The sequence below is a fragment of the Pygoscelis adeliae genome, unplaced genomic scaffold, assembly GCF_000699105.1.
Source record: "Pygoscelis adeliae isolate BGI_AS28 unplaced genomic scaffold, ASM69910v1 Scaffold413, whole genome shotgun sequence".
Classification (NCBI taxonomy): Eukaryota; Metazoa; Chordata; class Aves; order Sphenisciformes; family Spheniscidae; genus Pygoscelis; species Pygoscelis adeliae.
The window spans coordinates 430,122-446,003 of record NW_008824403.1 but is presented as its reverse complement, the minus strand read 5'-3'; the positions used below and the strand labels follow the sequence as shown (position 1 = coordinate 446,003).

At 37.7% G+C, this 15,882-nt stretch overlaps 1 protein-coding gene across 1 annotated transcript in view; it reads left to right on the top strand.

The window, feature by feature from the left end:
* Positions 1-15,882, top strand: part of PLOD2 (procollagen-lysine, 2-oxoglutarate 5-dioxygenase 2) — a gene marked incomplete at its 5' end in the record, with an annotated part of 41,122 nt that overhangs the window by 17,175 nt on the left and 8,065 nt on the right. The window contains 5 exons of the mRNA XM_009320404.1: positions 3,438-3,563; positions 5,086-5,207; positions 13,052-13,156; positions 14,422-14,547; positions 15,743-15,882. The exon at positions 15,743-15,882 is cut by the window's right edge and continues 26 nt beyond it. Coding sequence (XP_009318679.1) covers positions 3,438-3,563; positions 5,086-5,207; positions 13,052-13,156; positions 14,422-14,547; positions 15,743-15,882 — 619 coding nt within the window. The remainder of the gene's footprint in view (positions 1-3,437; positions 3,564-5,085; positions 5,208-13,051; positions 13,157-14,421; positions 14,548-15,742) is intronic.

The window sequence follows — 15,882 nt, the reverse complement described above, 5'->3', positions numbered from 1 at the left end:
GGACCCTGCACTTGGCCTTGTTGAACCTCATGAGGTTCACACGGGCCCGCTTCTTGAGCTTGTCCCGGTCCCTCTGGATGGTATCCCATCCCTCTGGCGTGCCGACCACACCACACAGCTTGGTGTCATCTGCAAACTTGCTGAGGGTGTGCTCAATCCCACTGTCTGTCATTGATGAAGATATTAAACAGTACCGGTCCCGATACAGACCCCTGCGGGATGCCACTCGTCACCAATCTCCATCTGAACATTTAGCCGTTGACCACTACCCTCTGGATGCGACCATCTAGCCAATTCCTCACCCACCGGACAGTCCACCCTTCCTGTAGTTTATGTACATCTACTTGGAATGTGTCTTCCTTACTGTAATCTGTTCTTTGGACTTCATACCTCACTCACTCTGCCAGCAGAAATAACAAGACTTTTCCTCGGCCTCAGTGGAAGTGTTTACTTGAGGCATTTCTGAGTACAAGCACTATTTCATTTTCTGAATATGCTTTCTGTGCTGGCCTGGCCAGTTGCTACTTAACAAGAAATCTCCAGTGAAAAGAGCAATGCCGACTCTGTGCCTCTAATAATTTTTCCCATATTGTTTTATTTAACTTCCTGCATTGATGCATTCATACCTTCTGAGGATTTTGCTTGTTCTTCTCATAAGCAAGTAGAGAATCAGATTTGTTGATACCAACTATGTTTTGGGCTTTGAGTTCCTGTAGATGAATTCTGGCATGAATGGGTCCTTGACTCGATATGCTTAGGTGTTGTGGTTTCAATGTTTTGGGCTGGGCTTACCTACAGACCTTGGCTTTAGCAGTACAAAACAGATACGCTCCAGCATAGAACAAAGAGCTGAAATAATACTGCTTTCCATCACGGGCACAAGGATATCATTCTCTCTGTGAAGGTCAGGGTAGGTATATGCAAGGCAGAGGTGGGTGGAAGCATTGCCATAGGCTGTGCAGGTTGTTCTGCGATGGAAGAGCAGAAGAGCCCTCAGTACTACCAGGGTCAGTGTGGGCGGGTGCTGGGAGCATGGCCTGGGAAAAGCTGAGCTTTGGGGTTACCTGTGAAGGAGCTGAGAGCAACAAACGCAGAGTCTTTTGCTTGGTCCTTGTCGTGTCTTGCTCCTGTGAACCTCCCGTGCTCTGACCACGGCTAACGTGTAGAAACACTCAGTAACTGCTTTCTCTGCTAATGTCAGCAGCCCATGCTGACCCCAAATTAGCTACCTGCCCAGGTCAAAGCATGGTAATGGTAAATAAGTTGAAGAAAGCACCTTGGCTCAATGAGTGTACGTTTTTGCCACTTAAGGTTTGTTGGGTTTTTTTTTTGTTTGTGTGGGTTTTTTTTTTTTTTTGCTAAAACCCAGATTAAATTGGACAACAAACTTAATCACCCTAGAGCTACTTCTTAAATCCTAAAGTTTGTTACTGGTATGGAGACTTCCCGGTGCGGTTGGAAAGGATGACCTCGCTCATCCTCTCACTTCACTGGTGCCTCTCGTGGCAAGGGTTCCTGGACTCTGTCTCGGTATGACTACACAGAGCATTGTCCTGTATTTCTTCCAAAAATTGTCATATGCTCACCTACTGGTTGTGAAAAAGTAAACTTTAAAAGGCAAATATATGACCTTAGTGAAAATGAGAAAATCTGTCGGAGAAAATGTAACATCCCAGTGCAGACTGCGTAGTCCCAAAGTGTTTTTGCTGAGGCATAGTTGGGAAGAACCAAAACTTCAGACTTGATATACTCAAAATGCTGGGAAATAAAAGTTGTTCATTCTGACCTAGATTCAGATTATGCAGTGACAACTTTTTATAGTATGGTGAACCATGGTCTAGATCAATGAACTCTCTGCTTTGAGGAGATGCAGTTTGCAGGAATTTTTATTCTTAATTTCTGAAACACTGTTTTGCTTTGGTCACACTCCTGAGATTTTAGTGTAGACATTGGAGCCCAGCGGTTCATGGTTCAGTGTATTGAAGGAGTGTTAGTAATTCCTGATTGTCCCTATAACCTTTGCAGATCCAGCCTGAACCTGCTTCTCTTTGTCCTGGAGAATAAGGGGAAAATGCCTTAGAATTAGAGAAATACGCAAAATAAATTATTGCAGTGGTTCTATTATTGGTAGCACATGGGCATGTTCAGTTTAGCAAACTTTCCTCATCGCTTGCAATCAGCGGTACCAGTTACCATGACACCAGCCTCAGTGGCGTGGTTGCCAGAGAATATCACAGTTGCTTTTCTCAAGACACGTCAGTGTACTTGTCTTCATCAGCTGTTTTGAAGTTATTAGGATGTCTGCATGAGTATGTATTAGGTTTGCAGATGAAGTTGTGAATAGGAGGTAGTCAGGGTAAATATTGGTGCCTAATGTTTCCGATCTGGTGCACTTGCCAGTATGTTTCTGGATTTCCAATGTAGACAGTGACACTGAAATCTCAACATGTGCTGATGGTTTATCCAGACACTTTTCAAGTGGTGTTGGCTTGCTTAAGAAAAGCTAACTTGCAGCCTTTTGTACTCTTATAAGGTTTCTCTCTGAGCCTTCTAGTGGGTTAGATGTTTATACTGTCTGTTTCAGAGGTGGAAAAAATTTTTGTTTAATCAGTGCATTTCTTTGTGTAGGAGTCAAGGCCTTTGAAGGTTAAATTTCTTTGTCTCGCATAATGTAATAATATATTTTAGGAATACACAAAAGTGCTGTCCAGGTTAGTTTTAGTGGTCGTGATCTCTACATCAAGCACGTACAAACCAGGAATTAATACCACTGTTCAAAAGAGGTGACTTCACGTTAAAATAAGGTGGATAAAACTTCAGTATCCTTGGATGCAAGGGGAGAAGCTCTAGTTAGTTCATCAGAAGTCTTGATAAAATCGGGGAGTAGGGAAGTAATGCAGAGCCCACTTTTAATGGTCAGGGGGAAATAGTGCTTATAAGTGCATGGAAGGGTATTGCAGTCTTTGGCTTAAAGTACAGATGAGTAAGATCTTTTGTGGTATGTATTCTTTAACTACTTTTAAAAGAACTGGTCTTCCCTATATTTTCTTGTTTCTTTTCTTAACATATGTATGTTACTTTCAAAAAATGAATTTGCCATGCAGTGCTAGGTGTATTTCCTTAAATACTTTTTTGCTGTTTTAATATTTTTTTTAAAGTAAGAATTTTAAAAAAACTATAATACATTATTTTCCACTTCCAGTTTCTGTTATTGGTATTCAAAGAGTTTTCTAGCAATATTAAATCCATTATCTTTGCTTATTTAGCGAAGTCAGTGAAAATAAACGGGGCATAGCACTTTTGAGCTAGTTCGTTTTGATTGACTGAAAGCTGTGTGGCCTGAGTTACTACAACATGACATTAGCTGCTTTTTAATATAACTAATCTTAGAAAGGAGGCAAGTCTTATTGGTTGTGTCAAAATATCATTTTTTTTAGGAATATCCAAGAGTAAAAATTGGTGTTTTCATTGAACAACCCACCCCTTTCCTACCTAAATTTTTAGACAGACTGTTGACTCTGGACTACCCAAAGGAGGCACTCGGTATCTTCATTCATAATAATGTAAGTATGATGTTACTATTGTGCAAAGCTTCAATTTTGGAAATTATGGTATGAATGAAAGTGTGTGAGGGAGTATATGGGTTCTATATATGTACATAGTTAAAGTGCATAGGAAGAGATAATCTTGCAGAATTTAATATGCAGAAGTGGAAAAAAGACACAAATTAAATGAAATTGTGGCAGTGCTTGCTGAAGTCTATTTAAAGACACTGCTTCGATTCTTTCTCTTTTAGTAATGAAAAAGATTGTCTTTTAAAGCGTATGCTTCTGGGGAAAGTACTGATTGAGATAAAACAATAGAGTAGAATAAGAGTAGAATAGTTCCAGTTGTAAGGGACCAACAGTGATCATCTAGGCCAACTGCCCGACCACTTCAGGACTGACCAAAAGTTATAGCATGTTATTAATAACTATTATCCAATAGTTAACATTGGATTTGCTTTCCATCTTCATGATACGTGCATTTATGTTTCTCTTGGTGCTCCTTCTGGGTGCCATGGGAAAGACTGGTGTGTCCAGGTGGAATGGCAGTGCAGACAGATAAGTTGTTTTTCTGAATAATTTTTAATGCTTTTTGCTAATTACTTAATGATCTGGTGTTGCTGATACTTCACCAGTGACTTCGGTACTGCTGTTTTCATGAGTGAGGTGACAGACGTGTGTAAGTCTTTTGGAAAAAACCTGGGCTGGAAGAGAAATGGGAGGAAAATATAATTCTGCCCTTTTTCACTTGGCGTGCATTACTGTTGATATCATAGCACAAAAGGCCTGAGTAATAGAAGTAGAGCTTATCTTTAATGTCTCCAGTGTGCTTTATAAGGGTTTTTTAAAGGTATAAATGTGATATGCACATAGGAATTGTAGGCTATGCGAGGTTTCATTGTGTCAGCCAGAAGTCATATGGTATTTGAAATGAATATAAAAGACTGAATAGCTTTTTTTATCATAGAGAGGGGGAAAACTCTACCAGTATTTTAATTATTTTAATGTCAGCCGTAATATGCAAAAGCTACAAATGAGGGCACTGGGTGGAAGCATTACATGCAGCTGAGATCTCTTAAATTAAAGGTAGGGCAATTAGAAATTGTAGAAACAAACACTGTGATGACATTTTAAAGAAATAATGACTGTGATTGTCCACCTGGGTACAGGTGGCAGCTCCCTCTCTAAAGCCATTCTGGAGTGGCATAAAATACTCCTGTGTGCCACTGAGGTTGTAGAATGGGTTTTGAAGATTGTAAAATAAATATCCTGAAAAAATACTGCATAAACAGACTGTGAATCTTGCATCATTGGTCTGGAGGTACAGCTTTGATTTATATTGCTGATGTGTTGGATTCTTTTGCTAAAATTTTGGACAGAAGAGCTTCATTTTAATGACAAATATACTGGAATATCTTCAAATACTGTTTGCTATCTGTTTGTTTAGGGTAGAATACAATGTGTTCTCAGACACAATGTTTATGATTTCACAGCAACTTGTACTTTTCATTCACTATAAACAATGTTGACATGATTACAGGAGGTTTACCATGAAAAGCACATCAAGAAATTCTGGGAAAAAGGCAAGAACATTATCAGAAATATAAAGATCGTTGGACCTGAAGAAAATCTGAGTCAAGCAGAAGCCCGGAACATGGGAATGTAAACTCTAATTTATAAATCTGTTATTATGATGCATACGCTAACATTTTTTCATCTTTTATGTATATTATTTTGCATCTTAAACAGTAACAACTTTACATCTTAAGCTAGAAAAGTGGGAGCTTTTGTGGCCAAACTGGATCTAGATATAAGATATGAACTGTTAAGTATTTTATGGTTTCTGTCTAATACAAAAAGCTGTTGGTCATTGTGAAAACATCTCTGGTTTGGACTACTTCGATAGTCTGTCATCTTGTCTTCTAATGAAGGCATAGACAATAGTAGACTACAAAGAAGTAAGAGATGTCAGATTATTTTTACATTATACTTGTCTCAAACATGGGTATATATTAAAACATGAGGAGCATAAACTGTAAAGTTTAAATTTTTTAAAAATATTGTTATTGAAATAGATGGTACAATACAACAAACTAATAAAAAGTTTGTGCAGAACGTTATATGTAGCAGTAATATAGGGGGAAAAAAAAGGTGGAAGCAGGTGCAAATGTAAATAGAAATTCTAATTGCAGTGTACCTTCTAAAAATGTATTTGGTTTTATTTTTTTTATCCAAAGCCTTTTCAAGCGAACTTGTCACAGAGTGATTTCACAGAATAGAAGTACCTCTTGCATTGGATATGCATTTAACAATTACACTTTTGTTGTCCTAGTCTCTCCTCCTTTTTTTCTTTTTTTTTAAAATGACATTACATTTAAGTAAAAAATATGGTTGAAGCTTGACCTGGGCATACAGGTGACAGAATTATAGTTCTTCCTATGGTTCAGAGAGACAGGAATATCCTTTAGAAGTGCTCTAGCAGAAGTTTCTGCTTTCAGGAAAAAAAAGACTTGCAAAGGCAACTGACTTTGTCTTATCCTGGGTCTTGCTTTTTTCTTTTTTCCTTTCATTCTTACTAGGGAATCCAACTCTTTAGCTTTTAAACCTGGCACCTGCCAGGCCTAAATCTGAACCTGTATCCTGTCTGACAGGGGGATATCCCCCCCTGACCTGCCTGTCAAGGGGTCTCTTTAGTGGCTGCAGCACTGGCTACTACCACAGAGTTGCTCGTGGCTCTCCCAGTATGTCCATCGGTCAGATTATGGAGTTTTGCAGACCAGGATCCCACCAAGACCTCGCTGTGGCCCTTGAGCAGGCTTCATTCTCGCATAATTCTTCCACTCTCTCTTTCTCCCAAATCTTCCATGAGTGTCAGAGCAGAGAAATTACTTTCAAAAGGCTCTTTCCTTTTATACCCAGAGGTTAAGAGCATAGCATAGGCTGTTCATGGCATCAACTGAAAGAATGAAGGACTAGTCCTGAGTCTCCGTGGTGTTCTTGGAAATTTGTTTGAATGGGGTTTTGTTGTGCTGAAGCCACTGGGAAACTGGTATTTGGCTGAGGTCCAAGCCTCTCCCGTAGCCTTTCTAGGAAACACTACAGATGTCCAGTGGTAGTGTAAGCAGCCTTTCACATGTTTATAAATCATTCTTTCTTTATTTCCAATAGCCTCTAAAGCAAATCTACTATGTGTGCAAACTTTTTGAAGTAGTGTATGTTATGTGTAACAGTGGTGGAATTCCTGGAGTTGCCTTTTCCTCTTTGATGTTACATAGACACCATAAGGCAGAATCTTTAGTGTAAACAATTTCTATACTGGTACTAAATCGCACCCAAAGATCTTTAAACCTGTCATCTTGTGATAGAACCTACTGACTTACAATGTGACAGAGGTTTTAATGTGATACGTGGTCTTTGATTGATCTGTGGATAAAAAAATAGTAATTTAAATGTATATTTGCACAAAATAATTTCAAATTCTGTTATGTAAGGCAGGGAGATAATCATACTTGTGATGTGTACCACTGGATACACTACACTGTGATGTGTTATCCATTGTCTGGATATAATTTGACCCATGTTGCTCCTGCTTTGAAAGGCCTCTTTAATAAAGATTCTGTCCTAAAGAGATACATAGCATATAGAGAAAACGTGAAGTATAGTGCATGTGAAATGAGACCATGCCAAAATACGAAGTCATCCAGAAAGTATGAGTGTTAGTAGTAGGACTTTTCATGTGAACAATGTAGATATGATTTGATGGCTCCTTTCAATTTGACTGAAGCAAGTTCAGTTCATCTGCTGCTTCCTTTGCACTCCTGGTCTGCTTGGCTGCCCTTGTGAACATCACCAACTTCTCTGAAACAACTGCATTTTACTTGTCCTCAAAAAATCTAGCTCAGAAGTATGGGATGTTCATGGCAAAGGCAGATACTATAAAAAACTATTTGCTTTTAACCCTTCAGCTGGCTTCCAACATAATAACCTCATTTGTTTCTCACTGATACTGCAATGGGCAGAACTTGAAAAGAGTGATTCTTTAAACCTGTTTAATGGCTTGATTTACAGAGATTGATATATTCAGTCTTCTGATTAATTTTCTCCTGCCTCTATCTTACATTATTGACTGATATTTTTTTTTTTTCCCCATCTGCCTCAAACACTTGCTTTCTCTCTTTTTCCAAATTAGCTGCTTTTAGTATCTCTCTCTTAATTACTGGTAGATTTAGAATTAATTTGGTCTCCTCACTTGCACATTTCATACAAAAAGTCTATTTATCTGAAGCAGCAAAACAAGCTTCAATTAATACAGTTCAGTGCCTAGTGATAGAATTAAAAAAAAAGCGAACTTAAGCATTGAAGGTCTGGTTTGTTTTCAGCAGAATGCTTTTGAGTATATAATGCGCTTGGGTCAGCTTTTGCCTTACTTTCCCCCCCCCTTGCCTTTTTGGCTCAGTAAAAATTGGTGATAAATTACAGTGAGGTTCTCAGTAAATGAGACTCTTAGTCAATATAAATGTGAGAAAATAACATTTTTTAATTTCACCCATAGCCATGCAGCAAACCTCTGTCTACTTTTCTCATTCACATAATAAAGAATAACTGAAGCATTTACTGTCTTGCTTCTTCGTGACGTGGAAAGCCCTCTCCTGCACTTGTAAAAGTTGGATAGGTGTTGGAAAGGATCCAGAACTGTGCAGTCAGCAAAGACTTGCTACAATTCAACAATATTGGCAAACAGGAGTGCACAGCTTTTCATATTGTGGGCTGAAACAGAATAAAAAGAGAGGAAAATAAAGTAGAATAAAGAGAAGGGAAGTTTAGCTGCATGTTGTCTGAGTACTCTCTCTGCACGTACATCCTTTGAGACCCTAAAATAGCATTTCCATGCCTTTTTTTTTGCCTTTGTCTACAAGGAATATATTAGAGTTCTTACAGTTGGTTCTTTTTTTCTTTAAGAAAAAAACTCATCTGTGGTTTTGCCCTGTTTGGAGATGAGATTTCAGCCAGCTGTTGCAGAATTTGTTATGACAGAAAATGTAAAATAACAACATGAAATATGTTCGAGCTATAACAGAAAGTGGAGAAATACAAGAATTATCTCATTTGCCTCTCAGGTTTTATTTATAAAAAGCTTATTATCCATAATCTTTTTTCCCGCAGTACTTACAGACTTCAGGGTTTTGTTTTTTTGGGGGGTTGGTTTTTTTCCTCCCTCAAAAATATTAGTGGTAGAACTAGATAGGATTTTTCCTGAACTCTTTTAAAAATGTGATTTACCTCAACTTTTAGTGGGAATGTGCACATTTTAATGGAAGTTTACTTTGAAAGCTTTCAAAAGTTTCAGGAAGAATAGTAGAGAGATCAGTATCAGTTAAAGAGTTCATTGACCTCACTGAGCTGAATTTGGGGTCTCCTGTGTGCTTCTTGAATGTCAGAAGATATTAAGTCAATGTCTCCGAGCTCCCATTGGTATTGATAAATGATGACATGGACACAGGAGGACTCCCTGTGAGTAGGGCGAGTATCTTGGCTGTGCTTAAAGGAAGAGCAGGGATTAAATCCGTGTCTCCAGATGTCAAGTGATTTCTGATGGAGACCTGGATTTTTTTGGAACTGCTTCTCCTGAACACTTCAGCAGTTTTGGGTTTCAGCCTCAGATGGGGGAGGAACATTTTGAACTTTTGAGTGTTGCAGAAGAAAAACAACTTTCCCCCCATACCCGATTTCAGTAGCTTGCAGGTGTGGTAACTGCGATAACAATGCTTAAGCCCGAGATGCAAAACTCAACATGAGTGCTTTATCTGTTTTGTGGCTGCATTTGTTTGTTTTTAGTGATGGGTGATAAGAGTTCTTTATACTGTTGTGGCTATCTGGAGAGATGCAAAATGTAATCCTAAATGGCAGGCAATGTCACCCAGTCTTTTAGTGAGTGTTTCAGACTTGTGTCTGTGGCACATTTTCTTTCAGAGGGCTGTCAAATGATGTAAGTGCTCTCTCTTCAGGCTCACAGTCCACACTTGGAATTGTATTTCCAAACTGTGAGGGATATAAAAACGATATATGAATTAATTGCAAATTCAAACTATGTCTAAAAAAAAAAGTATGTTACTCAATGGTAAAGAAATTGAGTAAACTATATGTCTTACCACTATAAAAAACTAGCCCCTTGGAATATCTCAGTGGAAAGTTTGATGAAGAGAAGAGCAGTGACACTTTAGCCTTTCAGATGAGGTCACTGTTCCAGATGGGCTCGCGGTTTGTAAGCAAAGTTAAACATCGCTCCGATTGCAAAATACTGTAAACTGATCTTCTGAGCTTCACTTCACACTCCCAACAAAAAGTCTTAGCCTTCTACTAAATTTTTGCTAATCGTTACACTGAAATGGCTTTAAGTTATGTACAAAAATATAGCTTTATTTTCAATATTTGGTCTTGGTTTATAAGCGTGTGGAGTGTAAAGCAAGTAGATTAAAGGTTTTAGCCATTGAATTTAGATTAGGAAGTATATTACTGTACATATGAGTATTGCTAGAAAGCACTTTCCACTTGTTCCTTGCTGCGACCTGGATATACATAATAAATAGTTTCACGTATAATCTGGGATTTCTACATCTGGAGAGGTTAGCGTACACTGTAAGAAGGTAATACTTTAAAACACGAGAATATCCAGGATTACTTTTATTTCTTTGGGAAAGCTACTTGGCAACATTGAAAGCCTAAAGCGAAGATGCATGAATTTCTTAAGAGTAGGCTTGCTTTATTAATTTTGACAGGAAAAACTCTTTTTCTGTATATCTGAAACTGGAAGCGTTTTGTGTATATTTTTGTTGGTGACCTTAAAGTGCAAAGGCAAAACTTACACTTCACATTTGACATGGTGACTTGTATCTGGAAATGCAAGGAGAATTATGCTTTAAACATGAAGTTTTGCCATTTGGTGATCCAGTCTTCAATACTGTATAGAAAGAAATAGGGGGGAAAAAATGAGTCAAAATACAGTCAGAATAGTAGCCTTGATTTTTGGCCTTTTTTTTATATATATGTACACACACACATATAAAAATATATGTAATATAAATACATATATTCAATATTCTTGGTTACAGAGGTTGAAGTTAGAGGTTTCGAATTGTAGGTGATTTGTGCTACAGCCGAATTTCCAGACTATTTAAGGCAGTAACGCTTTCAAAGAGTTTGCAATGGATTGAGTGACTGAGTGTGACTTAGACCAAAACTTTTAATTTATTATTTTGAGTTTTGGATTACTATGTGAATGAAGAACAGAAGGATTTTAAACACTAAACACATTGGACCAGTTTTAATAGAATTCTCTGGCTCTGGATGTAAAGGGGTGGGGGGGGGAAGGCAAAAGTTGAAGGACCATATACTTTGAAATTCTGTAATCAATTTTCCAGTCATGTTTGCCTACAACTAAATATAAATCTGTTCCATTTGTTTTTTCACAATTTCATAATTAAAAACATTAATTCCGTTCCTATTTTTGTCAGCAGCAAAAGGTTTAGCTGCTTTTGGGGGTGTGCTGGCCAGTGTTGCGGCTGGAACACTGGACTGGCATCGAGTTTATTGGTGTCTCAGGTTTAGTTTCCTCATTAGTAGAATGAGGATAAAGGAGCTGAATATTTTTGGAAGAAATTTAACATCTAATGTCAAGTGCAATATAAAAGTCAGGTTACTATTAATAATTGTAATTATGCTAATGATAAAGCCACATGTGAATTGTGTTCAGTACTTGTAAAGCTTTGAACAGAATAGGCTAGCAATGGAAAATGCCATGAAGACTTAATTGCTGGGCTGTGTTATGGCCAAAATAAAACCTGCTGGTTTCAATGGGGGCAATTATGCGAGAAAGTGCTGATTAAGGAATTGCCGTCATAAAAACAATTTCTATCTTATGTATACATAAGATTTATGTATACATAAGATAGAAAACTGTCACTGAAGGAAATGTCTGTTAAAGCAAAACCAGAGACTGACCAAAGATTTAAACTATGGGTGTGTGTCCAAACAAGGTGACTTCAGCAATAGTGGGAAGACCGTTTTTTGTCATTTTGGTATTTTAAAATTTGGCTCAAATCATTACTACATCTTTAGTGGTCAAGTTTGAAGAGGAAGGATTGCTTAGATTTATGGAATAAAAAAGCCCCTACCTGTGATTCCAACAAAGTCATACCTCTGAAGTCCTTTGAGCAGAAGAAAGTTTGAACAAAAAGACCCAAAAGGTGCTGATAGGTAGCGATCCTTAACGGGACACAGACTAAACGCCGAGTGAAGTGCTGTGTTAGGTAGTGGAGGGGAATGGAGGAGGAGCAGGCAGGAAGCTGTGCCAGCGGTTGCCTTGACTTGTATGTAGCCTGTCACATTCCGTTTATCAGCTCTTCTGAAGCGACAGAGATCTCTTCCTTTGCAGAAAACAGTCGCAAACAGTCAAATTGTGTGGAACTTAAACTAAAACAGTGTTTATAGACATTTTAAAGCAAGAAAGTAAAATAACTTTCATGTTTCATGCTGTTACGATGGAATTAATGCAAGTTCTGTCGATTAATAGTGGGGAAAATAGACAAAATCAATAATACCACCTGCATGATACAAACCTACTGCTTGTTCCACTTCCTCTGAAAGTATATTTGATTTACTATAATCTCCTACTATTCTCTTGGCATAGGAAAGCTGAATTCACTATACCGGATCTTAGCCTAGCAAGCGTAGCCTGCCAGAAACACACAGACTACATTTGTATATCTTACTTTTATATTTATAGTAGCATGTGTCGTCTTCTTGGTTGAAGCTTTCTCTTGAAGTTGTGGGAATCTATGCAAATAATTTATTTTGATATAAATAGTGTATGGGACAACTTAAATTCCTTTTTCTAATTTCCATTCACTGCCTCTGCAATTGTTTTATGTTTCTCTTTGCCAACTGTGTTATTCTTGTAGGTCACAAAAAGACTAAGAAAAGGTCTTCAAATACATATTTATTTATGCTTTTTTGTCTTACACTCTCCATAAGGTTTCAATTACTATTAGGATCAGCAGATCACATCTGTAGCATCTTTGCCCAAAGACAGTGTTACAGCCACATGCAGTCTTACTAGAGAAGCTTACTTAATAAGCTCAGACTTCACTATTAAGTGACTGTACTGATATCCAGCTATATAAATTAGTGGCTTGATTTTTTTTCCTCCATTTTCCATTAGGACAGTATATAGTAGTCTTACTGAACTTGATAAAGGTTAGAGATCACTTAGTTTATTAAAAGAAAAATATAAGGCATCTGATCTGTGTTTTTAAATTTTCTTTTAGCTTATCACACTACTGTAATCTAAAGACATCTTTCTTTTACTATACTACACTGCAGAGGACTTTTAATGCAATATATGAGTAGAGCACTTTGTTGTGGTTTGGGGTTTTTGTGGTTTTTTGTTTAGTTGTTTGTGAATTTTTTCTGGACATGTGCGAGTTAACCCTTCCTTTTTGTCTTTTTAGGGACCTTTGTCGCCAGGATAAAGCATGTGAATATTACTTCAGCATAGATGCAGATGTTGTGCTGACAAACCCGAAAACTTTAAGGATATTGATAGAACAGAACAGGTGTAGTATATCTCTTGATTTTACAGAATTCTTCCGACTTGAAGGAACTCTCTGAGGCCCATCCAGAGAAAATAAGGTCCCGTCTGTTCTTGCAGAGTTAGATCCTCTTTGTTTACCTGTGGTATTTGATTGCCGTAGTTCATAACGGGCTCGGAGGCCGACAATTCATGAAGCATTTTGTTCCTTTCAAGCAACAATTCCTGGTGTGAATTTCAAATGCTTCAAAGTTGCTCTGAAAAGAATGGTGTGGTGTAAGCAGGTTTTATGAAATGAATTCAGATTTCACTGACTAATGATTTCAAAGTTGGTCACACACAAAGTGTTAAAAAAACCCAACCCCATACAAAAACAACTCCCCCAAAACAAAACCAAACAAAAACTCCCTAGAGTTTTACTCGAGTATTGCAGTATAATTACTTGCTTTTTAAATCATAGATGTAATAAAATAGTGGAAAGGTATTGGAGATGAAGCAGCTGTAATGACTGTTTTCTTCTTGTGTTAGTATGATCTCTTAAATTATACAAAGCTGTGACTTTATCAGCAGCAGCTTTCAGCAGACTGGGCCTGCTGTGAATGCTGCGCGCTTCACTCCTGCCAGTTTGTAACTTCCCGTGTTAGGTAGGTAGGTGGTGTTTGCCTCTTCATTACAAATCTGGGAATCTCAGGTGTATCACAGAAAGATAAATTATCAATGTCTGTTTGACCTGCTAGTGAGAAGGGATGGAGCTTAAGTAAAGATGTGGCTGTTGGTCCTTTGCATTATATTCCTTGTAATATTTACTGTTGTAGAAAGAGGCTAAAAGCCAGGTACACTAGGTGGAAGAAACAGAAGCTTTGCAAAATATATCTACCAGTAGGCACCCTCTGAAACAAAGTACCATTTTATTCTCTTTGTTTCGGTCAACATAGATTTCCCCTTTTGACTCTTAACTTTTGGGTAAGCTAAGTCTCACTGTGGTGTGTTTTTTTTTTTTTTTTTTATGTCTTCGACTCTGTGATGCTTTTTGTCATTATTCTATGGTCAGTATTTTTTTGCTTTTCTGATTTATAGGAATCCTTGCTTCTGTTACAGTGATGTTGTTTCTGGGCAGTGGGTACTTGGATGCTGTTTCTTCCAGCTTATGTTCAGAAAAGCTGTTCTGAGATTTGACAGTCATTGGTGTTTTAACTACACTATACTCCAAACTGAGGAAAGCTGGTATATTTTGACGTATAGTCTACACATAACAGTTCATATTTTCTTATTCAATATGTCACTTCACAGAAAGATAATTGCTCCGCTTGTAACTCGTCATGGGAAGCTTTGGTCCAATTTCTGGGGTGCTTTGAGCCCAGATGGCTATTATGCTCGATCAGAAGATTATGTTGATATTGTCCAAGGGAACAGAGTGTAAGTAATTGTAAGCTAATTTTTAAGGCACCCAGTATGGTTATTAGCAACATATTCTTACATTTTTATGCAATCTGGTATTCCTAAAGAGCTTAGGTTAGTTTTACTGTTTAGCTTTTTCTATTTCATAGGAATGCATTATTTTCCCATTTATTTTTTTCCCATTCACAGCTCAAATAAAAAAAGCAAAGTGTTTAACACGATGAGCTGGTATTAGTAATGGACATAGTCATTACTAGTACCTGTTTGATTGTGTCTGGTTACTCTAGCAGTGCATAATACAGAAAATGGCAAGACAAACAAATAGCAAACCCAAAACTCTGTATCCCAGGAACTTCAGTCAAAAGAAATGATTGCTGCATTCATCAAATGACTTCTTTAAACGTTTGCCCCAAAGAGATGAACAACTAATTTCTTCACGTGTTTCTTCCTGTACATTATGTCAGATATACCTAAGGAGCTCTTGAGAAATTCTTTTGTGACATAGCCTTTTGGGTTTGTTCTTCCCCTAAAGGAATGTGATGTAAGTTGTTCTAAGCTTGACTTTCCCATGAGGTGATGCCTTTTCATTGCCCTGGAAGAACAAAAAGGTCTGAAACAGATTGGCTGCTTGAATAGGACTGGCTCATTTTCAATTGCACTGAAAGATATGCTCGTGGCGCTGGGAGGGAGGAAATCTGCAGTGCGAGCATTGTGACAGCAATGCTTTTTTTGTTGATATTGGCTCAACTGACATAAATACGTGGCCTGCTGTGGTCCATGGGTATTTGTGTGAGGAGGTCAGACCAGCTGTATGAAGCCTCAGTGGAGTCTTTCAACTCACTTAAAAATCTGTTTTAGAATTACTTTCTCCATCTGGTAGTGTAGAATAATATTATAAAAAAAGTTTGACTGGTTTCCTTAACTATGGAAACATGAAGTACATTTGTAGTTAAAACTCTTCAGAGAATTTGACCTTTCAACTTTTATGAAATATCATTATAAAAAATAGAACGACTGCCTACGCCTATGTTAGAGATGTCCCCAATGTCCAGCTGTAGTTTTTCAAATGTCTTGAACCTTTCAGCTTCATTTCCTTGAAACCTGCTTAGTCTTGTCAGCAAATAGAGACGCTGATTTGATAGAATAGGCAACAAATCAGTTTTCATGGCTTTAAACTATTTGCATTTGTTGGGGTTTTTTTTTTTTTTTACAGAGGAGTATGGAATATTCCTTATATGGCTAATATATACTTAATTAAGGGACAAACTCTCAGATCGGAGATGAAAGAAAAGAACTACTTTATGCGTGATAAGTTGGATCCTGATATGGCTCTCTGCAGGAATGGCAGGGAAA